We start from the raw sequence: 26359 nt of genomic DNA on the forward strand, positions 1-26359 counted from the left end.
TGAATAATTTGGAAAGTTCTGTTGTTGTGAAGCTACGACAATTGCTTATATAAAGTATAAAATACGATCAACATAGTGTAAGCATGGATGGCCGAGTGGTCTAAGCGAAAGACTTTTGACTCCAGGACACCAGGGGTCAGTGGTTCAAGCCCTGATGAGGTTTACCTTTTTTCTTTTTTAAATTTTATTCTTCTTTTTTTACTGGAGCTTTTTAGATCCAATGGTTACATTTATCAAAATAAAGCATTTAATGACAAACTTCAATACCTGCCAAAATCCGCGCCCCTTTAAGTTTCAATTTTAAATGATTTCGGACCCTTTAAAGGTAAACAAAACCCGACATAACGAATGTTATACTATGGAACGCCACAGCTGTCTTATGTTCAACGCTGGTATGCTGTTTGCTTCATTATTGTGTCGTTGGGTTTAGTGAGTATTATGTTTAGTACGTAATACATCATGTTTAGTTGATTAAAAATGTTGCTGAATCAAACTACATCATGTTTAGTTGATCAAAAATGTTGTTGGGTCAAACAATTATATTGTCCAGTTAAACATTATTTTTGTCGGTTATCAGCACATGGTGTTGGGTTAAACCAATATGTTGCTCAGTTAGTACGTTGACTTGTTATGTTTACTTTGACATTACGTAAGGTTAACACGTGCAGTTATTGGGTCACAGAAGCAATGTATTCGCTCGAAAATTATGTTGTTAAGTTACCTTAACATTGTGTTTAGTTAGTATTACATTATGTTAAGGAGGTACACTCACTTGCTATGTCAAAATATAAACATGTCTTGTTTAAAAATGTGTTTATCAGTTATTGTAAAATGATGTTAAGTAACGAGAATATATTGTTCAGTTGAAAACTATATTATTTCGTCATAAACTCATTCTGTTATGTTAATGTTGGCCTTACGTTCGGTTATCAAATACTGTTATTGGGTTGGAGCAGCAAATTCGCTTCAACCCTGTGTTGTTGGGCTACTCTAATATTATGTATATTTAAAATACATGTTTAGTATTTTACACTGCTGTTAAACCATAATGTTGTGGGGTTGCCGTGACAAGTTGTTATGTTCATTTGGAATAAATCGGACTGTTTCCCTAGGCTTTATTAAAGTCTATCATTGTTTTTATTATGGACAAGGAAGAATCTACTGTTTTAAACTGTGTCGTTCTTTTTGCAGTAAACAACGCTCTTACAAATTATATGTCAACTACTTTTTAACGTGTGTGCATTTTTAAACTATGGAGAGCATCTTAAATAAACTTGGCTTGCAAAAATACGTGAACATATTTAGCGAGGAAAAGATTTCCCCAGACATTATTTGTGACATGTCACTGTTGGATATGGCTTGTTTGGGATTAAATAACAGAGCTGAGATCATGAATTTAAGGACAGCTTGTATTCACTTCGGGAATAGCCAGGTACTTCGTGATATTGGATCAAATGGAGGACCATCGAGATCTACATTTCAGATTTCGAAACAGACATTAGAAGGTCTAATAGAATCTGATTTCGAGGTGAAAGAAATAGCGGAACTGCTGTCAGTTTCCGAGAGCACTGTATACAGAAGAATGAGGATGTATGAATTGAAAAAACTAAATTTTACAGAAATTAGTGATGAAAGGCTTGTTAATATTGTGAATGAAGTATCAAAAGAATTTCCCAGATGCGGCGAAAAGATGGTTAAAGAAATACTTCGACAAAAACATGTACATGTATGTATCATTTATCACGACACCGTTTTCAGAACTTTTTCTTAAATATATAAATATCAAAATGACAATACATTAAAATAAATAATAATCCATGTGTCTCAAACTTGTATTCGACTATGGGTATATCACTATATGTCACATATAGATCATTCATGACCTATGTTCGATGATTACATTATTTGTTTGTTTGTTTACATCTGTCGACTGTATTTAATTTATTTTGCGATGCTCCGCTCAGTAGAAATGGAGGGAGAACCCAACTACTTGTATTGACTCCATAAGGGCTCGGTCAAGCATCTGGACAAGTCGGGATTCTATCTCAAAGCGAAGAGGGGTCTAGTTATTTCAATAATTACCACCACCGGGAATTGAACCCGATATCCGGAAAAATACCAAACAAACAGGACAGCCGTTCTACACATTTGATCAAAATACCCAAACTTGTCGTTTTGTGAGGTCAGGATCTTCGCTGATTGAATAAGTCTACCGTAAGCTAGTGTCAAAGGCCACTATATAAAATACATTGTCGAAAGTAGTCTGTGTACTTCGATTTCGAATTAAATTTATAATATGCTTCTGCTCGTAAAAGGAGCTTAACTCTTTCTCTCAAACGACGCAACGCTATATCATGATCACAAACACAGCAAATGTTATAAATGCGGAATGTGCCGTCACGGATTCGCTTGTGGAATGGCGTCCTAAATAAGTTTGTGCGGACTGTACAGGCCGAACCGTTACACTATACAAATTTTCTAATTGGGTGATTAAGTTACAACCTTTGTGTTTACAAGCGTTTAGTCAACCAAGTACGTATAATTGAATTACTCCGGGTTCAGTTACCGCGTATATACCATACCTTTCCATCCATCATAGACTGATAAACAATTAAAACACCGAAAATAAGTATATGTCTATATTATTCTTCATTTCTCTATTCAATTGGTTCATTAAAGATTGAGAAAACTATTTGTCGTGTCTGGAGTGGTAAGTAAGAGGTCTAAGCTATCAAAGCCCAACCCGATTTCCACAAAGTCAGGCTTCTGAAATTGTCTGAAATTTTACTGCTTACCATTTCAGATACCAAGATATCGTCTTCGAGATATTTTACATACACATGATGAAGCTGGGATAAAGAATAGAACACTGCGGCGTCTTCACAGACGTGTATATCACGTACAAGGGCCAAATCATATTTGGCATGTGGACACTAACCACAAACTAATACGTTGGTATTTTATAATCTCCGCGGGAGTTGATGGTTTCAGTAGAATGATTATGTTTATCCGTGCATTAGACAATAATAGAGCAGATACATTACTTCAAGTATTCACACAAGGTGTCGCCGAGTCTGGAATACCACTGCGAGTGAGAACTGATAAAGGAATGGAAAACGTTAAAATAGCAGACTTCATGCTCGAAAATAGGGGCAATGGTAGTATGATAACAGGAAAAAGTGTTCACAATCAGCGTGTAGAGCGCATGTGGAGGGATGTATACGAAGGCTCATTAGGATTTTATTCGGAACTGTTTTCATTTCTTGAAGATGAAGGTAAACTAAACATAATGAACCCATTACACATATATGCCCTTCATTATGTGTACATGCAAAAAATCAATGAGAAACTTAAAATATGGAAAGATGCATGGAACACTCATAGACTGCGAACAGTTGGAGCATCACCACTGAAACTCTGGACTTCTGGTATGATCAATAGTCCAGTTCCTTCACAAGATACCGTTTCTGCAGATAACGACGATATGGGTATTGTATCAGATATCAGTCGGCCTATATTTGGTAGGACTGAAGTACAAATAAGTGATACTTGTTGTAGTGCACTTGCACGTGAATGCCCTAAAGACTGGTCAAGTTCCAACTACGGAATAGAATTATTTGAAAAAGCTATCTCCATTCTTGAAGTCAATCAAATTTAACCAAAGTTCGATAATCATTTAGACTATGTTTGAACTGATTGTAAAATCGGAACAGGTATCCTTTTCCGAAAAGAGTTTAATAACCCATTGAAATACAAGAGTCTGTATGTCTATTGGTTAAAAAGTGTTACTATAAAACGCACGACGGAAAACTGGCTATTTATAGAAACACATTTTAACCCTTAGACATTCAAAAGTCGTTTGGTTGAGCTAGATAGTTGCAAGGGAATAAGTAATTTCTTTAATTTTCCCTACAATATTTCTTATACTAAAATCACGTATTTGTAGTAAGATATTTCATTAGTTATGTTTAAGTATTAATTGTTTGAAAGCCTCATGTAATGGGTATATAACTGCTTTCAGTTTATACGAGTACAGGCTAGTTATGCAACAACAAAAGTGTCCATATTGGAGTATGACATATCTTGATGAAAGAAGAAACTAAATGTGTTAATGTGTCTTACATAATCAATACAAAATGACAATCATATATCTTGTTTCTTGGTAATTCACTCTTTCAAATATAACAGGGCAAATGCAAATCTATGAATACACGAGAGGCTCTTCTATGGCAAGCGGTTCGACGCATAATCACAAGAAACTAGGTTTCTCATGAGAACCTAGGTTCTCACAATGAGAACCTAGGTTCTCAGAATGAGAACCTAGGTTCTCATGAGAACCTAGGTTTTCAAATGAGAACCTTGGTTCTCATGAGAACCTAGGTTTTCAAATGAGAACCTAGGTTCTTGTGAAAACCTAGGATACCAAACGAGAACTTAAGTTCTCAGAATGAGAACCTAGGTTCTCATGAGAACCTAGGTTCTCATGAGAACCTAAGTTCTATGTGTCTATGAGAACCTAGGTTCTCATGAATAACCTAGTTTCTCATGAGAACCTAGGTTCTCAAGCGTAAACCAAGGTTTTCAAATGAGAACCTAGGTTCTCATGAGAAACCTGGTTTCTTGGGATTTCATAAACTTTGGTTCTCATGAGAACCTAGGTTCTCATGAGAACCTAGGTTCTCGTGAGAAACCTGGTTTCTTGGGATTTCATAAACCTAGGTTCTCATGAGAACCTAGGTTCTCATGAGAAACCTAGTTTCTTGGGATTATGCGTCGAACCGCTTGCCATAATTAACCTCCAGTTGTCTCCCATTGCTTGGTACACGCTGGCGGCATATGTGTAAAATGAATAGAAATAGGCGTGAAACCGTGAATGTTTCTCCACAAGAGCATTTTCTGAACAATGTTCAGACAATGCTCAGTAATATTCTACGAAACTTATCTGTTTAATATTTGTGACAACAGGCATTAGCCGTCGGTGACCGCTTCTTGTTCATGTTTCCGTGCATGGGTGTTCTTGAGGAATGAAATTAGGAAAGTAATCGGTCGACATTGGTCTTAACACGTTAATAAAAATTTGAACTGTTTATGAAATACATCTTTAATTGTAAATATTATTTTGAGACTAAAAATTCAGATCAATTGTTACATAATACATTGTTACAGCATTGAATGAGTTTCAAATATTCAGTTCCCTTGTTCGGGCCTCAAACGACTGTACGGTACAGTTTTCTATTTTAAGTATGTCTGTGACCTACATGTAGGAAGCAATCATTATGGTATAAAATACAAGTTTTATCTCTATTGATTATGTGTAATAATGTATTATTCAATCGTAAGATATCGGCAACACTGCAAGAAAAACTTATGCGCTAAAGACTTTGCATACATATTTCAATAACTTGAGATATCTGCAAAAATAAAGTTCTTAACGGCGTGTTTTCATTCTGTCAAGCCCGTGTGTAATCATATGTGAACCCCATTGATCCTGCGCCCTGAATAATGTGTCCCGTATTCCAAACGAGCAAGTTTACGCCGTCCAACGCGTAATTCTGAAAACCTAGGGATCTGAAAACCTAGGTTCTCAGAGAACCTAGGTTCTCATGGAACCTAGGTTCTCTGAGAACCTAGTTTCTCAGAGAACCTAGGTTTTTAGAGAACCTAGGTTTTCAGAGAACCTAGGTTTTCAAAGAACCTAGGTTCTCATGAGAACCATGGTTCTCATAATGAAAACCATGGTTCTCATAATGAAAACCTAGGTTCTCAAGAGAACCTAGGGTCTCTGAAAACCTAGGTTCTCAGAGAACCTATGGTTCCCAAATGAAAACCACGGATATGGCAAGCAGTTAGACGCATAATCCCAAGAAACTAGGTTTCTCATGAGAACCTAGGTTCTCATTCTGAGAACCTAGGTTCTCATGTAAACCTAGGTTTTCAAATGAGAACATTGGTTCTCATGAGAACCTAGGTTTTCAAATAAGAACCTAGGTTCTCATGAAAACCTAGGTTCTCATTTGAAAACTTGGGTTCTTGACGTCATGTGCAATCTTCAAGCGAGAACCTAGGTTCTCATTCTGAGAACCTAGGTTCTCATGAGAAACCTAGTTTCTTGGGATTATGCGTCGAACCGCTTGCCATACTCTTCCATTCCATAGACGTATCATAATTGAAGGTTGGTTTTATATAAAACAAATAAACGCCATAAGAATTAACAGATTTGAATGATTTATTTCTGCTTCAGTTATTGATTTCAAACATTTACATTTTAACTCATTTACACTTAAAGAAAACAAGAGGGTCATGATGGCCCTGGATCGCTCACCCGACTTGGAAAATTCTGATTGGACAACTAGAACACACACAAGGTTTTTCTAAGATTTAACCAAGTGACTTACTTTTTGACCTGAGGTCGTCCGAGATTTCTTCAAGGCTAACAATCAGACCATGTTTCACAAAGATTGGGTGAAAAATGTGACCTCTAGAGTGGTCAAAAGATTTTCCTATTATTTGCCCTAATGACCTAGTTTTTTACCCCATGTGAACCACTTTCAAACTCATCCTAGATTTTGTCAAGACAATCATTCTGACCAAGTTTTATGAAGATTGTATGATAATTGTGACTTCTAGAGTGATCATAAGGTTTCCCTATTAATTGACTAGTTTATGACCCCACGTGATCTTCTTTCAAACTCGGCCAAGATTTTATCAAGACAATCATTCTGACCAAGTTTCATGAAGATTGAACCAAAATTGTGACCTCTAGTGTGGTCAAAAGCTAATTGTTGATGACGGACATTCAAGTATCCCAAAAGCTCACCCTGAGCTATGCTCGGGTGAACCTACAAAAAGGTGTTTTCCAGCAGACCACAAAAGAAATTGCTCATGATGGTAAATTTCTCATTTTGTCAAAATGTTTCCATATACAACTACAAGTTTGTTTACATTGTTCTACAAAGTTTTTCAAAAGCTGTCTGCAAAATACATTTGAACAAGAGGCCTCTGTTTTCAGGGTGATTACTATTCCTTAGAACGTAATAGTTAAACCCTTTCCTCCTTTTCCATATACAAGAATACTGCTGCAGGATATCTTTATGAGAATAAAATAGCAACCATTTCTAATAATATAATTGATGAAATAGAGAGTCTTACAACATTGTGACAAAAGAAGAAATTTCTCATTTGGTCATAATGTTTTCAAACAAAGTTCATGTTGAATTTATGAGGTGAAGATCTATCCTCTAAATTAGTAACATCAAACTAAATGGTCAATTTCGTTTCATAAATATATCATAGTTATAAATTTGTCATGAATTAAGTCATTTATAGTACCCTGTGAAAAACATTGAATAACAGATTTCCATAAGACGTAAGACTTATTTGAAACAAGATGCGTTAGTACAACAGCTATGCCCCTAGTAGGTATTTGACCTTCAATTTTACCTTTGACATTGAAGGGTGAACTTGACCTTTCACCACTCATAATGTACAGGTCCATGAGATACACATGCATGCAAAATATCAAGTTCCTATCTTCAATATTGCAAAAGTTATTAGCAAGGTTACAGTTTTGGGACGGACACATACAATGACAGACAGGCCAAAATTTCTTCTGCAGAATCAAAGAGTTGTGAGCAATGTCTTCTTTTTTCATAATTGTTTTTCTTAAATTGTCAGCTGCATAATCTTTAAATGAAAATATATGAAAGAATGGATTCATTGAAAACACCTAACTCTTTGGTACATGCACACTCATCTTTGAACCTTGCAAGCAAACGCAGATCCAAATTGCTATCTGCGAGGTAATTAACTAATTTAAAGCTGTCTGCTGCAAGTTTAAACAGGGATGAAAAATGTTCAGTAAACCACACATTTCAATTATAAGATGAACACTAGATCAGTTTCTCTTTTCACTCCTACCAATATGATATGTCAAGATCAACAAATATCCATTGTCGTCTCATTAAAAAAAAGTAACTGCAGCTTGTTTCAAGCAGAAGTAACATCCTTTTTTATGGAGACTGAAGATATATGTACTGGTTAATATTTGGAAGAATAAATATCACAATATATGTTGTACAGAACAAAAAATGTATCAATATAAGAAATGTCTTCTTTCCTGACAGTAATTTCTCCACTCATTAGCTGCAGATTTAAAAGAAAATAGGAATGATGCGTTAACTTAACCCTTTCCATAATACAAATACCTTCTGACACACGTGTAGCAGACAACATTGGAAAAATATTGTTACAAAACGATATTTTGCTCCAGATAAGCAAATTCCCCTTTTGTCTTAATGTTTTACACATGAATTATTCAACAAAAGTTGTTTTTCATAGAGATTACAACAATTTTGCTTCTTGAATTTCAAGTTGCCTGCTGCAGATTTTGTAAAACATGGGAAGGGTTAAACTTTAAGATCAGCTCAAGCCCCCAAACGATCAATATTTTAGTCGTCACAAGTCTCATGACGAAAGAAAAGCCATATACAAGTATCTGTAATTATTTGGCTAAAAAAGGTTATTACAATAGAGTAACCTACATTCATCTACAAATTCTCCCTACAAAGAATGAAAAATAATAATGAGAAATGCATCGGCCTAGGCAAGGGAAGTTAACTGACATTGTATCCATAAATTGGTAAGCTGTATATACTGTATTCAACAGATTTTATCTTGATTAAACTTATGGGAAAGAACTAATTGAAATTTAACCCTTTCCCTATTTTACAAAATATACAGCAGACAACATGAATTTCAAAGATACAAAAAGCTAGAATCTTTATGAAAAACTGTATTTTAAAATGATTCAAGAAAACATTTAGACAAGAGAAGATTTTTCTCATCATGAAAAATAAACGTGGAGTTGCGCTCAGAAGAAATTGGTCTCACCCATCCATCGCAAACATTCACAAATCTAATAACCAGATTTTTCCTTAGGAAAACCTGGTTAAAAATTAACCTGCTCATAACACATGCTATATGTGGTAATGGCAAAAAGTTAGTTTTTCCTGAAAGTATTTCAGTGATCAATTGCATTTTTTAAAACTAAATGCAATAACTTTTGTTCATATGACTGCTAAGAACTAATTAAAACCATGTCTTTCTGTGAAAGTTTTATGACTGCAATTATTTAACAGCGAAGAATTAAGTCTACTTATACAGTTGTTAAAACAAATCTCAGTTTGTACAAAAATGTGTACATGCTTTTCTGGAAATATCATCAACAGTGTCTCATGCAGCAATATTCAATAATCATGTGGAGTCATTGTCTGTATGGGAGACAATTGAACATATAAACTAGAACTATCACTATAGGTGTCTCATATAATTGAAAGTCAATTGTTGGCAAAGTGAGACTAGACTATTTGATTCACAATTGATCAAGTCAGACCCAGAGGGAATAAGTGTTTCACTCAAAATCCATGAACTAACTGAATAAATAGAACCAAGCACATTAGATTATTTCTAATTGTTTGCCAATAGCTCACCAGAGCAATTGAGTGAGCACTTTGTTCTCCTATTCCTGGATATAACAGAGACTTCAGTATGCTAATTAAATGTTGTTGTGCCAACTCCACTTTGTCAATAATTTGTTTTTTATTAGATAAGACCATAAAATGAATTCATAAATGCATAATCATACAATGAAAACAGTTCTGTATCAGCAGGTAGCTTAACTTCCAAAGATGGTCTTGGTAACTTCATACAATTTATGCAGGTGTTGGCTGTTGGAATGAAGGAGGAGTTTGCTTGGACTTCTACAAATTCTATAGACGGATGAATGGAAAAGCCAAGCATAGGTTCTTCATCAGTCCCTGTGGCAAACTGTAGGATATGTCCTAGAGATACAGAGCCTCTCCTACCACCTTAAACAAATAAACAATTTAAAATATATTGTAACTATGCATGTGATGTTATGTTGGATACATAAAGCTTGTCTGGCCTGATGCTTTACCACAGCTAGATGACATGTGTTTATTATTTTTTCTGTCTTATTTACTTGAAATGGCTCTGTAAGTTGGCTGTCAATACATCAAGGGTGTATTGGTTTTTAGATCAAATCACTATTTAATAAGTAGGGAACCAGTATTTGGTTGATGTACACTTCCATTGATCCTGTTCTAGCAAGCAGGTGTGACTAAGGAGTCGGTCCCTGTGTTTACATTGGTTATACAATGGACAAAATTGTCACAAAACCTGGTTTTCCTTTTCAATTCTCTCTGCAAAGCTTTAGTCAAATACTTCTTTATGCAGCATTAAGCATTTTGATGAAAGCATGCATTTCAGTGAGGAATTTGTACCATAGCTATATTTATATACTGGACAATTATACAAGCATTCTAATAATGATTTCTTCTTCTCTATTATCTACTTCATGGCATTACAGTTCTTTATCACCTAGTTAACTGTATTTGTTTTGATGTATTTAAAGATGTGATAATTAAAAGAACATATTAATGGTAATAAAGGGAGGTAATAGCAAGTGTAAAACCAAAAGTAATAAATACAAGTATGATGCTAGTTTCCTTCCCTTTGCTAAGGACACATTAAAAGATCATCAACAGTGACCTTGAACAATGTGATCTTTGACTCAAATCAAAGTGTAGAGGTTAATAAAAGGTATATACATTCTAAATATTAAAGACAATGGTCCGAATATAACAGCTCTATAAGAAAAGTATGAAAATGTATTTAGCCATGGTGACCTTGACAGAATCACAAAATCCCGACAATATGTGCCAGGGCACATGGTGACAATAAGTTGAGTGAAAGATCACTAAAATTCGTTTAGAAATGGTGGAGCAGTTGTGCTTAGAAGAAAATACTCAATTTCAATCTATTTTTAGCTGTGGTGACCTTGGTTAAATAATATAAAAAAAATACACGCTAGGGCACATGATGACAATCATTTTCTGAAAGTCTCATTAAAATCCGTTGAGAAATGAAGGAGAAGTTGCGCACGGAAAAAATGTTCAAATTCAATCTATTTTTAGCAGTGGTGACCTTGACCGAATCATAGAACCCCATATATGCAACAGGGAACATGGTGACAATCATATTGTGAAATTTTCATCAAAATCCGTAGAGAAATGAAGGAGGAGTTGCGTCCTGTTTAAAAAAAAATCAAGCCCCCTGCCGACATTCACCAATCTAATAACCAAAATTTTCCTTCGGAAAACCTGGTAAAAAAATCTGGTAAGAAATTCTCTTTCAGAACATTAAATCGTGACTACTTCAATAAAGTAACATTGAAACAATTGGAGAAACTGCAAAATGTTTTTAAAAGTTGTTTACTGAAAGCCATCAAATGTCGACTTTAGAAATTATGCTTGTCTTAGTGTGTGTGTGTTTGTGTGTGCAAATTGTACAGTTAGGCCTGAATTGCTGTACTGTTTTTATTTCATCCTTTTGCAATAGATGATTTTATTTTGAAAACTCCACATAGTAGACAGAGCAATAGCAACAGACAGAATAATTCAACTTAAAGTGAAAGAATCACTACAAAAACTCAGGGCATTTAATAATTCACAGTGTCAATTATCCATACGACAAAGTTTGTGATGTTAAATTACTTCAATTTTAAACATAAGGTACAATTTATACAGCAATTCAGATTTTCAAACAGCTGTAAGTATTGCACTTCTAAACGGACTTCTATGGGATATGGCTAATAAAGATCTAATTAAGAGCAATAACTCCCAATTTTTTCAAATTGGTGTTATGGTTCTTGTACACTGCACTTCTCCTTATTGAGATCTATCTACCTATGAAGTTTGGTGTTGATACCTCTTATTGATTTTGAGTTAAGCTCTGGACAAAGTTTTGGGATGGAAGGACAGACAAACGGATGGACGGAGACTATTAGTATATCCCTTTCAGAAATTTCTATTCGGCGGGTATAATTAGCACATGAAAGCCATGTACTCAATTGACAGTATTTACGTAATCAATAGCTCCTAATTACTAAACCAATTTGTGGAAGACATCATGTTTATCATTTGTGTGAGGTTAGGATAAAATTCATTGAAAACTGTATGAGTACTCATCAGCAAAAGATGTATACTTAATATGCATGAACTTTCATAATCAAGGGCACACAACTGTATTATAACTAAACTGATCTGTGATTTTGTTCCCCCAAAAGCATCTACACATCATGGTTATTAATTGTGTGAGGTTACTTTAAAATCCATTGAGATTAGTAGAAGTACTCATCTACGTTATTGCTAAATGATGGATGGACAGACAGACACGCCATAACATACAATTATTACTGCATAGAAAAAGGATTAATTATAAATGGTGAGCAATTGCTCCTTTTGCTAAATTATTGTTTTCTTTAACTTTTCATACATAAAACAGTTGGGGGAGAGCACTTGGTGCACATTAGAACTGAAAAGTATGTCATATATTTTTAAATACTTACTAGCCACTTCCCTTACATATTTCACAAATATTGCATACACATCCTTTTCTAGGGTTTGTCTGTTGGACCCATTCTCACTAAATACAGCTTTCAAAATGATCATAAGCCTCTTCAACGTTAGAGTTACAGGAGTTGCATGAAAGAGAAACTGTAATGAAGGCAGCCGGGTCAGAAGCTGTAAAAAGAAACAAGAGCCATGTTAACAGGCCATCCCCACCATAATGTGTTTGCTTGTATGGGTGATTATTCAAAAACTACGGCTAATAGAGTTATAGTTTATGTTCACAGCACTTCTCCTACTTGCTATCTGTTTATCTCATCAGGATCTATCTACCTATCATGAAGTTTGGTTATAGTTTTTGAGTTATGCTCTGGACAAAGTTTGGGACGGAAGGACAGACGGACAGACAGACTGACAGAGATGATTACTATATCCCCTTCGGAAACTTCGTTTCGGTTGGGATAACAAGCACATATAAAGCTGGGCTCTCACCAATTTGTGACAAAACTGTATGTTCAGAAAACACATTTTTTGCCTTTTAGATGCTTGAAAGTTGAAAAGTAGAAAGGTTGGCCCAAAATTAACAGTTTTTTTCACAGCAGCACATGTATGCCTGAAAGCATAATCAAGGGCACATAACTCTAGAATAACTAAATTTCTTATTAACATTAATTATCCATCCCTTTTCGAAAGGCACTTCTTTTTTTAAATCATAAAACCCTGACAATATGCGCCAGGGCACATGGACACAATTATTTGAGTGGAATATTCATCAAAAGCCATTGAGAAATGTAGGAGGAGTTGGGCTCGGAAGAAAATGTTAAAATTCAATCTATATTAGCTGTGGTGACCTTGACCAAATCATAAAACCCCGACATTATGTGCAAAAACTATATACCCCAAAAGTAACTTTGGGCATAAAAACCACTGTAAATACTCCTGGGTTTCATCAATAAATACCTCAAATATTCCAAGGGTGTCAAGTCCTATTCTAAGTTGTTTAATACAGGAAGATGGGTAAGCTGAATTCCATAATTCCTCCAAAACAGTTGCATTCATGAATGTTGGCAATTTCCCATTCTGTAGTATGGTAAGAGCTGAAATTAAACATGATTATTATGAATTCAAAGATAAAACATTGATTATCTGAAAACATACTCGCTTATTAATATTTCTCACTGCTTTATTTATAATAAACCATGTTCTTGCAAAAAATTGGTAACTACATAAAGCATGCCTTTACTTGTAGTGGGCTAATATCGCTCTCCAGCCCTTGTCAGCTGTGCAATTCTCTGTATTTACTACTTAACTATACTGGTAGATGAATACATTGTTACGAAATGTGAAATTGTCACAAGGTTTCCATAAGTTGACTTCAAGAAAGGTCGTCTGCATAAGGGAGATGGTTATGGAAAACTAGTATTTTAAATTGATTATTAACCTTTTTAGGCATTTTACAAATGTACAGTATTCAATCATTTTTCCATACTTGGGCTCAGATGATTCTTTTAAAGTCAAGCATTTATTCCTTTACAATAATGTACAGTTGTATTTCTCATATTACATTTTTTTCATGAAGCAATCATTCGAAATCTCTTTAAAGTGCAATGCTTTGCCGAACTCTGCCTCAGTAACATATTTCACCTGGTCTATGCTTGGATTCAGGTGGAATTTTCTGTTGTTTCAATCAGGAAAAACGTCTCCTTTTTTCTAAAAATGTTTTCACAACTTCTTTTTCAATAATGTTGATTCAATGTATGATTTCAGCGTATTTACAGTATTCAGGAGTTTATAATTATATACACTTTTTCACTTCAAAAAGGACGACCATGGTGGCTAAATGGTTAGCATCAGAGATTTGAGCTTGAGAAGGGGATTTGATTCCCGTTCACAGTGTAGAGCTCTAGATTAAAGGGCCATTCCAAACCCTAACTCTTTTTTTTTAAGCAAACCCTACATTGTTGGTGCTCATTAGAATCGTCTAGAAGATAGGATTTTATGAGCACCAAAAACATAGGATTTAATTAATAATAAGCATGCAAATGCCTTGTAAAAACCTCTTCACTTCCCTTATCTAGAGCCCTGGCAGTGGTTTGCCAGTGTGGACTGTTTATGGGCAAGGCGTTTTTACCTAGCCATAGTAGTGGTAGAATACACAAGAGCATGAATTAGTGAACTGTTGCCGTAATATAACTGAAATACTGTTGACAAGAGGTTAAAATACATACTGAGATAAAAATCTTACCAAATACAATCCCAACCATTCGATAATCATCTTGCAAGAGTTCTCGTAATCCACTGTCAAAATACTTTTCCTTGATGGCTCTCAATATGATTCTGAAAAATTCCTTTCTAGGCCCACCATAGTCTTCTGCTGCCTAAAACCAAATTTGCATATTTATAAATTCAATGGGATACAGCATTCTTTCCAGAGTTATGCTATGGACAAAAATGAACTATGAGAATGAAACACCAGTTTTGCAAAGTGTAACAATATATGCCGGAAGCTAAAATCAAGGGTACATAACTCCTGAATGACAAAACTGATCCCATAAATTGTTACTTGATGCACAACTACAGCTTATGGTTATCAGTGTTATTCCTGGGGTGAGGCATTATCATTTTTCTCCATTTTGCCATTGGGAATGTGACCCAATAACGGCTATAAAAATGGCCCAAAAAATCAACTCATACATACTGAAAATCATTCACAAAACTGGTATACATAAAAGAATTAATGAGGATTTGTATCAAAACTCAAGCACTCAAGTCAAAATGACATGTTTTCTACAACATTGATTTTAAAGGGAATATTTAACCTCTACGCAGTTAGACTGGTTATTTTATCAGCAGCAGATGACTCAATAAAACATTGACAAACAAAATTGCTCATGTGACAAGCAATTTATTATCATTTCCTTTTATGGATGTTTTCAACTATATCTCAAAATTAAACTGCCATTTGTTATAATTTATTTTTGCCATCATCTGAAGTGATGCTTTCACTTTGGACCCGTTTCATATGGGATGGCTGGTTCAAAATCCCAAATATTCTCATTATAGGTGGACTTCTAATAATTGTCCATGTAGTATTTTAATGAACTTTTCAAGTAATGTGTTAAGCTTTTACCTAAAGACATGTTTGCAGCAGATGTCTTGAAAAATTGGGACAAAAGTAGAATTTTGCTCACAATTTTTCTTGTCTTAATACTTTTTCTGTGAGCTTATTGTCATTTTGCCAATCTGTTTTCAAAGTTGTCTCGTACAAAGTTCTTGTAACGTGAAATCAGTTAAATGAAAACATAAACAACTTACCTCTGTATAGAACTGGACTTCTAAAGTTTTCCCCAATTCTTCTGTTGTCTTGTCAGAAAGTTCCTCAAAAGAGGTCTGTAATATGTTCACCCTATCAACAATTATGAAGTTTGTGTCCCCTGAAAGTGGTTCATTAATATCTGTAATCTCAAGAGGTCTTCCTTTCACCAGGTTTTGCTGGCACAATTTAAGGATTTCCACTGGATTGGCAATATTATTTTCTATACAATGCACAACAATTCCATTTACAGACAAGTTGGATGAGTGTGCAATTGGTTGTATCATTGCAATGTCTGTATCGCTAGTTGTCAACTCCTCTTCTATTATTGATTGAATTATATCTGTGCCATGATTTGATGGTAGTATAATGCCCATACTAAGTTCCTGAAGGTCGTCTGCACTAATATAAGTTTCTGGCAAGTCTGGCAAGTCTTCAGTTAACATTAAATTTCTGTTAATGGACAGTTCACCTGTTACTGTAGATGGTGCAATCTCAACACTTTTATCTGATGCTATGTTTGTACAATATAATAGGTGGTGTCGAAGATCTCTCATAGGAAACTCCTTCTTACAACTCTCACATTCACTTTTGCATTCTTCTTCCATTGATACAGCATTTATTGGTTTTGTTGATAATGATTTTTGTACAGGCCTAATATAAATTCTGGCTTGGGAACCAATGCAACTCTTAAGTTCACTTGAGTTCCATTTACAACCAATGATCTTTAGATATCTACAATTTTGTCCTGTTCTCAATAGTTCAACCTCTCCAGAATCCTTCAACTGTGGAAATCCCAAAGTCACATTTTGCTCATTTACGCTTTCTGACATTATTTTTTCATGTACCGTATGTTCATTATCATGGTTTTCAAGGCGAATCTTTTTCAGTCCGAGTCCTGCCTGTGTGTGTATCTCTTTCTCAGATGAAGATGGAATAGTTTCACATGTGGTGCTGCTTAAACAATAAAACTGTGCAGTCCATCCCGATTTCTTGCTAGACTTTATTTTCTTCTTTGAAGTAAATGTATTTCGTCCAAACAAAATATTTCTTTGCTGTCTAAAATTTGACACCTGCTGCACATTTGAGTGAGTGCTTGGTTCACTTGAATCAGCCTGAAAATATAATAACAATACAACAGTTAAAAGTTGAATGTAATCCTAAGAATAGCCAGGACAAGTATTGTGCATGGAAGAACTGACAAAGTGGCAACTACATACCCCCCCCCCCCCCCCACCCAACAAAAATGTTTGAAGTTTCTAGAAAAGTTAATTATCTTAAAGTTCTGTTGGTGTAGTTTTCGTAAAAACATAATTGCAGTCACAACATTCAACTGTCAAATCAACAGATTTCATTGGTATAAACACATCACATGATCTTTCGTATCTGATATCACAATGAAAAAAAATCCTTTGTCTGTCATTCTAAATACTGCATTTTCTTTAAATTTGAATTTAAAAGTAATTAATGTATGTTTTGGGAATTTATTGCAATTTGATCAGGCAATTTCCTTTATGTTCCAATAAATGCAACAAAAACATACATTAATTCCTTTATAAAGTATGAATGATACTAATGAACAAAGTCACCCAATAATATAGGGACTAGCTAATATACCTCATCTCTGTCATTTAAATAATATACATACAGTCACACACACACACACACACATATTATTATAAGGGATAGTTATGTGACAAAACCAAGTTTTTCTGCAGCGATACAAATAGCAATGTTAAACAAGAAACCGTCTGAGACTGTTGATGCTCCTTGAAAGGGTTTTTGTCACAAAATAGCACTATATATACAATGAAAAGGAACTGTCTAAGAGGCATAACTTTGTTATATATCAACAGAACAGTGTTCCCACTGAGATTTTTACTTGGGGGTTTTGTACCCCCTACAACTGAAAATGGGGGTATAAGTAGAAAAATGGGGGTGAGAAAATCAAAGGAAATTGTATGGATCTTAAATGGTTAATAACTTGTTCTTTATGCTGGGATTTTCCCAGGAACATGTACAGCATATAATGTTAAATGTTTTAACAGTGTACTAAACAAAGGTCAATGATTCAAATAATTCAAAGATTCAAATAATTATTGTTATAAAACACACTTAAACAGCAGGTGATGATAAAATTGACCGTTTTTTTTAAATTGAAAGCATATACATGTACATACATGTACATGATGCATCATGTGTAGAATAAGATGCTATTAATCTGAAGAAACTTCAATTTTATAATCATTCGTTTTTTAAGTCTGCTTTAATTATCATGTATAAGACATGTATGACTTGGAAAAAATAGGCATTTGGCAAAGTACATGAAAAACCACTGTTGATCTGTGAATTATAGAAAACATTGTGGGAAAGGGGGAAAGCTAGTTGCCATATTTCTCCTTTTCTCATAACATTTTCTAGTTTTCTCTACAAAAATGTTTAAATATTCATCTTTTCACACGCTTGTTGAACTATACTATCAGCATTAAAGTCTGGCTGGTGACTACTGTATTCAATAAGCATTCTGTTCTCTACATTTTAAATATTTCTACGATTAGTGTTCTTTGCCAAATGCCTATTTGTGTTAGTGGTACTGTCATCAAAATTGCAGCCATTTTAGAGAATCCAGGGAAAGCTTTGACATGGTCATCATTTGTAGAAATATATGTTTAGAGGAAGATGCATGTTCTTTAGAAAAGTTCTCGCATTGAAGACAAAACATTTTCCCCTGGTCAATTCGGAGCCAGGCAAACTCTGTCGACCATTTTGTTTGAAAACGTTTTTTGGCAACAATTTTTGGGGGGTCGGGCCTTCACCTTCGGTATTATCCTCATTTGGTGTTTTTTGTGTATGTGGGATTCCGTACTTCCAAACATTGGATTCAAACGATCGGAAATGTCTGACTCACAGGGGTCCGGCTCAATGTTACCCCCCCCCCCCCTATTGTATATATAGAAGGGGGGGGGGGGGGTAACATTGAGCTGGACCCCTGTGGTCTGACTGACGAAATGATAGTCTGGTTCCCTGCCTCTTTTACTGCGGATACGTAGTGAAAGGGGAAGGAACCCAGACTAACGAAATGAATCATTCTCTTACACAAAGATACCGTTCCCGCAAAGCTCCCACATATATCTCTGTCAACACCACAGGGGGAAGTTGCGCAAAAGTTGAAGTAAAAAAAAAAAAAGAAAAAGATTATATAATATCCCTGATTACTATAACTTTGTGTAGCCCTTCAAGATCGTGTACTTTATTTTTGACATCGTTTACTTAGCTTTGATCCTATGCACTGCCATATTTGTTGATGATTTGGTCAAATCAAAGTATTGAGTTGTTTCCCTTGGATGATCAGACTTTTTTTAATGTGTAGTTTGTTTTGAAAAGGAAAAATTACACTTCACTCGAGCAAAGTCATTTCGTGCATAACGGAAATGGAAGCCATTTTGATTTTTGACCATCGGAACCAAAACAGGTTTAATACCGATTTTGTAAAATGGAATCAACTGAGTAAATATATATTTGAATCATGGAATAAAAAAAAAGATTCATACGATGTTAGACATCAATCATATGACGTCATTATGGATTTATTACGTCATCAATATGTGTACACGGATTTGGAGGATTGTTTATGTTGACACCAGCTACTCTATCCTTGTGCGTTTATTTTCACATTTCTGCATGTTTTGGGACGTTTTGATAAATTAAAATTCACAATAACTTAAACAAAAGAATGGTTTTGAATAAATAGTAATTGCTTCTGCTTTTTTGATCATTTTCATGTAGATATACAGTTAAGTTACCATTACCGGATCAGTAGCGAAAATAAGTTGTTCTGGTGAAAAGCAATACATGTTTTGCGACTTCTTTTACACCAGTTTAATAAAATATTACCTTTTCTTACTGTTCCAGCAAAAAAAATATGTTTTAAAATGCAGACAATGACTTTTTGTGGTACTTTTTTTGCGCAGCGGAATTCGAGCATTAACGGACCGGTTGTGGCCATAGCGGATCACGTGATCAAAACCACTAAGGGGCATCTCGAATGCAAATTGAACTGTCAAAAACATGAATTACGTTGTTTACAATGACGAATTAAGATTGCCAGTTAGTTTTTTAATGTTTATCCTGACTTTAATGATGTTAAAATTATATTCATTTTTCGTAACTTTTTTTAATGTGATCTTGTATTTATTCTTTACGCGCTGTGCTTTTATTTATTGTGACAACACAACATTGTATTATGTTGATATGCTAATAAACAGTGAATGCTTATAAAGTGATTATGTAGTGTTTTATCTTGTATTTACAACTTGCAAGCTGTGAAAATAGGCATAGGTATATCTCGGTTTGGGCTTGACTATTAACAAACACACTAATCCCTCAAAACAACAAACAACTTGCCCATTTTATCCACCAATTGTAGTTTCATTACTTTAATAATAATTGCAATGCTATGTGATTTTGAAAAGAATAAGCAATAGGTCTGCTTTGTATTAACAGAAAATAAGTGGGTTTTTCCACAGGCTAGCTCATTTGAGGATACATAATATTGTTTTAGTGTGAATAACCTGTTGAAATTCTTTAATATATCCAACATATATGAATATCTTATAAAACAGGTATATTGCTAGAATCACATCTTATAAATATCGAAAACATGAAGATAACAAATATTTGAGATCATTTATTGGAAGATTCAATAAGATTTGCATACATTTTCATACAATATATAGTATAATCAATGGGATCACAGATAAATCATCATGTTAACAGTAAACAATAACAAGAGATGTGTTTGTCAGAAACACAATGCCCCCTAATCACGGCTTTGATTATTATTTTTACCTTTGACCTTGAAGGATGACCTTGACCTTCCACCACTCAAAATGTGCAGTTCCATTAGATACACATGCATGCCATTACCAAATATCAAGTTGCTATCTTCAATAATGCAAAAGTTATGACCAATGTTAAAGTTTTCAGACAGACGGGGGCATAAAAATCAGTAAACTACTAAACTAATAATAAACAGCTGCGCCATGAGCGCATGATACGCCCGTCGTTCGCCAATGAAGTAGTAAGGTAATAAATAACCCTTTGAATCATTTTTTTACTTCAGTTTATTTGTATTTGAATACATGGTTTATTTTATAAGTACATGAGCATGGAGCGCCGTCTCCTTGACATTCATACCATATCTTTTTTTGAGTATATGTATGCATTTCTTTAGAGGATATGGAGTTGAAGTAAACCTGTTATAGATATTTTGACCAATAATAAAAGAGAAATGTAGATGGGTAAGTGGTAGTGTACAATCGGAATAGAAAAAAGCTCACCTTGTTCAATTTTTCAGGGATACTAAAAAAAAAAAAAAAAAATCCATCGAAGGATATTTGAGGTACAGTAGGACATTCAATGAAATCACGAAATTTTGACGAACAAAGTCCCATAACTCTGGAACGACAATTCAGAATTCCGTCAAAAACGAAAGGGGATCAGGGTTTATCAATATTAAGATTGTGTTGAAATTTGAAAAAAATCCATCGAAGGATATTTGAGCTACAGTAGGACATTCAATGAAATCACGAAATTTTGACGAACAAAGTCCCATAACTCTGGAACGACAATTCAGAATTCCGTCAAAAACGAAAGGGGATCAGGGTTTATCAATATTAAGATTGTGTTGAAATTTGAAAAAAATCCATCGAAGGATATTTGAGCTACAGTAGGACATTCAATGAAATCACGAAATTTTGACGAACAAAGTCCCATAACTCTGGAACGACAATTCAGAATTCCGTCAAAAACGAAAGGGGATCAGGGTTTATCAATATTAAGATTGTGTTAAAATTTGAAGAAAATCTGTCAAAGGATATTTGACGTAGCGTACGACATTAACAGACGGACGGACAGACGGACGCGGGGTATACCATAATACGTCCCGTCATAGACAGTAGCAAACAAAACAACTGAACACAAGAACGTTAAATCACATCGCATAATACAAAACTATCAAATGTAAAATGGGAATCACATGAAAAAAAAACGTCAAGAATATAATTATATTAGACAAAATGACTTATTGGAACATGCTTTACAGAACAGAACATATCTTTATTTTGTTTTGGAGGACGCATAATGCATTATACATACATAGTGACAACGGGTGAGCATATAGTTCACAAAAAGTTATTTCCCAAAACAAAAGTTTGAATAAACAACAATTAAGTCATTATTTGGGGAAGATGATCAGGGAGTTTACTATTTGAGTTCTTTAACAGCATCAATAAGTATATATTGTGTTAATTATAAAATTTTATTATATATATATATATATATAAAGACATCAGAAAGAGGTAGAAAAAATTTAGTCGTTGATTAGGAATAGGGAATCCAACATGTATTAAAGCAACTTCTTAAAGGTCATAACATAAACATTATATTATCAGGGACTGCCTGCATTGAAAGACATATAAACGTTGAGAATCAAAACAAATAAATAAATATGACAAAGTTCAACGTGCGAAAATAGTAGTCTGAGTTTAAGTTAAAATAGTGGTACACACAATTTAGAAGTCGAAAACATCGGTGACAAACATGTTAACTGTGTTCATTTTAAAATCCATTACACATTATCAGACTAACAATGGGTGCAAAAAAGTATTAGGAAAGGGGATTTCTACATTTATAAAAGCAACTTTTTCTTAGCGCATCCTTTTCAATGTAACAGTTACCACACTAGTTTTAGTAGTAGTATCTCATTTATATTTTGTAACGTCCTAAAGGTCATGAAGCAAACATTACATAATTAGGAGGTTAATGTATGGATGGTCATATAAACGTCATAAATATTATACAACAAAGATCAACGTGAAAAAAGTAAAACAGGTTCTCCTTTTAAAATCTGTAACACACATATATGTGTCGTGTTCTGAGAAAACTGGGCATAATGCTTGTGCGTAAATTGTCATCCCAGATTAGCCTGTGCAGTCTGCAAAGGCTAATCAGGGACGAAAATTTCCGCTTTTATGGAATTTATGGTTTAAATGATGTCTCTTCTTAGCGAAAATCCAGCTTATGCTTAATGGTATTTGTTTATCCAAGTTCTTCTTGAATGCTTTGAAATTTGAGCTTTTATAAATGATACATACGTACAGCTCAAAGCTGGATGATCAGTACAGTCGCTTGGATTTGGATTATTGCAACTTACATGTATATTCAATAAAATTGTATGCATAACATAAAATTTAACAATGCCCGTATAGCTTTCACAAGTAAATTTAATGTCAGTAACATAAACGGATGGCTTTACAAAAGTTTGAGACAGCCCCTTTTACTCATGTAAACATGACACGCTTGATCCGCTATTGCCCTAATTCATCATTACCTGTATGGTGGTGCAAAATCTTAACAAGAGCACCGCCTTGCGGGTGCAGACCGCTCATCTATTTTCTTTTTAAAGGTGAAGGGACTCTCATTTTCAATCACAAAGGAGGGAGGAGTGGAGTGAAGAGGGGTGTATAGTGTGGGGTTGTGGACCATTTATTACATTATCTTCCAAAAAAGCGAAAAAAAAAAAAAAAAAAAAAAAAATCGGGGGGGGGGGGGGGGGGGGGGGGGGGGGGGGGGGGGGGGGGGGGGTGGGGGGGGGGGGGGGTTGTGGGGGTGGTTGGGGGGGTATTAAAATAACCATTGTTAAAAAAAATGGGGGGGGGGGGTTTGTGTGAGGGTGGGTGGGTGGTGATGGTGGAGACGTATTTAAAAAAAAAAAAAAGTTGAACTTGGAATGATCTTAAAAAAAAAAAAAAAAAAAAATTAGGGGGGGGGGTGGGGTGGGGTGGGGGGTGGGGGGGGGGTATAGTGTGAGGGTGTGGTGGTCATTTGTGAGATGATCTTAAAAAAAAAAAAAAAAAAAAAAAAAAAAAAAAAATAGGGGGGAGAGGGGGGGAGGGCGGGAGGGGGGGAGGCACGGAGGGCACTGGGGGGATGGTTTGGGTGGAGTCTATTGTGGTATGTCAGGTAAGAGTAGTTTCATCAAAGTATCAATCAAATCTAATCATAAATAAAGAAGTTATGGCAATTTTAGCAAAATTTAATAATTTGACCTTGAGAGTCAAGGTCATTCAAAGGTCAAAGTAAAATTAAAGTTGCCAGGTACAGTAACCTCATGATAGCATGTAAGTATTTGAAGTTTGAAAGCAATAGCCTTGATACTTAAGAAGTAAAGTGGATCGAAACACAAAATTTAACCATATATTAAAAGTTACTAAGTCAAAAAAGGGCCATAATTCCGTAACAATGACAACCAGAGTTATGCAACTTGTCCTTTTACTGTACCCTTATGATAGTTTGTGAGTGTTCCAAGTATGAAAGCAATATCTATGATACTTTAGGGGTAAAGTGGACCAAAACATAAATCTTAACCAAATTTTCAATTTTCTAAGTATAAAGGGCCCATAATTCCGTTCAAATGCCAGTCAGAGTTACATAACTTTGCCTGCACGGTCCCCTTATGATAGTTCATAAATCTTGCAAGTATGAAAGCAATAGCTTTGATACTGTAGGAATAAAGTGGACCTAAACACAAAACTTAATCAAATTTTCAATTTTCTAAGTATAAAAAGGACACATAATTCTGTCAAAATGCCAGTCAGAGTTACATTACTTTGCCTGCACAGTCCCCTTATGATAGTTAGTAAGTGTTGCAAGTATGAAAGCAATAGCTTTAATGCTTAAGGAATAAAATGGACCTAAACACAAAACTTAACCAAAATTGTCAATTTTCTAAGTATAAAAAGGGCACATAATTCTGTCAAAATGCATGCCAGAGTTATCTAAATTTGCCTGCCCAGTCCCCTCATGATAGTAAGTAAGTGTACCAAGTTTGAATGCAATAGCATTGATACTTACTGAGAAAAGTGGAACTAAACGCAAAACTTAACCAAAATTTTCAATTTTTTAAGTATAAAAAGGGCACATAATTCTGTCAAAATGCACGCCAGAGTTATCTAACTTTGCCTGCCCAGTCCCCTCATGATAGTAAGTAAGTGTACCAAGTTTGAATGCAATAGCATTGATACTTTCTGAGAAAAGTGGACCTAAACGCAAAACTTAACCGGACGCCGACGCCAACGCCAACGCCGACGCCAAGGTGATGACAATAGCTCATAATTTTTTTTCAAAAAATAGATGAGCTAAAAACGAGACAAAACTGAAATAGTCTTTTGGGGCAGAACGACTACTTAATGACCTTTAATTATATGCATAAACTTCTTACTTACCAACAGTGTGTTCAATTGTAGCCGCGTAAAATGTTTAACCTCGTTCTCGAAATACAACGGAAGTAAACAAATTCGTATACATGTCAGCAAAACACGCAGAAATTTTGTGCGAAAGGGTGCTCCGATTCCGACTTAACAAGTGCGTTTTGAAGAAAATGCCTTGAGTATGCCTTTTGCAAAGTATAATTTAAAAATGTTAACTATTAATCGCGATACGCATTTTTGAACATCAAAGTGATCCCCTATAGGTAATGATCCGGTAATGGTAACTTGACTGTATCACATTTCAATTTAATGTGCAGGGACTTATAGGTTTAGAGGCTATATTATATACATAATTTTTTTTTCAATTTTTGCACAACTGGCCCCTGTGTGTTGAATTAGTAGCCACACTAGTTCATAATGACGATCCACTAATAACTCGTCACATTAAAAAGGGGCTGAGCAACCAAGGGGAAACAACCAATAACTTAATTTTTTCTAAACATCAACAAATATGTCAGTGGTTGCATCAATGCTAGGTTAATTATGTCATAAATAAAGTAGACTTCTACATGATCTTGAAGGTCTGCACGAAGTTACGCTAGTATTCGAAATATGGATGTTACTCACTGTGGCTACGCGGCCTAATGCTTTTAGTTTTGCCCGAAAACGGTGTCTATCACCGATTGTTTCCAGTCCCAATCGAGCTAGTTCTGAGTCTGTAAGGCTCGCCGCAATCTCTTCGTCGATGTCTTCCTGTTCGAACGCACGTATAAGTGCAGACATGCCCATCTCAGACAACACGCTGTTTATTTGTGATGCAGCCATTGATGTTGTTGTTGTCCGGTATATTTTACGGCCTTTTCGCACATTTTACCGCTCATAAACTTTATTTATGCGCATGTGCGAGAATGGATTTCGCGCGATATTTCATATTGTCCGATTTATTCCGAATGAACATAATGATAGTTAACCCAACAACATGATAGCGGAACATAATAGGATAATAATTAAATGAATAACACAGTAGTGTGACTTAACACCGTGAAATTTTAAATGATCAGAACAAGTGTTAACTTGAGATTTGAGAAGTTCGACTTAACAGAAAAATAAATGACTGAAAATAAATCAATATTCACTTAACTAAGTGTAATTTAAACTAACAAGACGAGGTTGGAGTGAACATCATGCTGCTGTGACTCAGTAACTGCATTCATTTACCTAACGATATATGAAAATTAACAGAACAAGATGGGGTTTACTCACTTAAGTAACTGAACAATGTGTTCATTACACTCATCATTCCATACTTTCAACTAACCAACCCATCATTCAACTGGATAATGTAATGA

General features: G+C 34.9%; 1 protein-coding gene across 1 annotated transcript; it reads right to left on the minus strand.

Annotated features, from left to right (window-relative positions):
• Positions 1–9098: 9098 nt before the first annotated feature.
• On the minus strand, positions 9099–25843 carry LOC127842631 (uncharacterized). The gene is made up of 6 exons (XM_052372245.1): positions 25638–25843; positions 15744–16856; positions 14674–14806; positions 13389–13525; positions 12428–12602; positions 9099–9866 (listed from the first exon to the last, which is right to left on the minus strand). The coding sequence occupies exons 1-6, from the start codon at positions 25833–25835 to the stop codon at positions 9601–9603; spliced, it is 2022 nt and encodes a 673-aa protein (XP_052228205.1). The 5' UTR covers positions 25836–25843; the 3' UTR covers positions 9099–9600.
• Between the last annotated feature and the right edge of the window lie 516 nt (positions 25844–26359).

This window comes from Dreissena polymorpha, chromosome 8 (genome assembly GCF_020536995.1).
Source record: "Dreissena polymorpha isolate Duluth1 chromosome 8, UMN_Dpol_1.0, whole genome shotgun sequence".
NCBI lineage: Eukaryota > Metazoa > Mollusca > Bivalvia > Myida > Dreissenidae > Dreissena > Dreissena polymorpha.

Coding starts and splice junctions, on each gene's coding strand:
- LOC127842631 (XM_052372245.1), bottom strand. CDS start 25,835: ATGGCTGCATCACAAATAAACAGCGTGTTGTCTGAGATGGGCATGTCT. Junction 14,807..15,743: donor AAGTCCAGTTCTATACAGAG/GTAAGTTGTTTA, acceptor ATTTGGTTTTAG/GCAGCAGAAGACTATGGTGG. Junction 13,526..14,673: donor AATGGTTGGGATTGTATTTG/GTAAGATTTTTA, acceptor GTTTAATTTCAG/CTCTTACCATACTACAGAAT.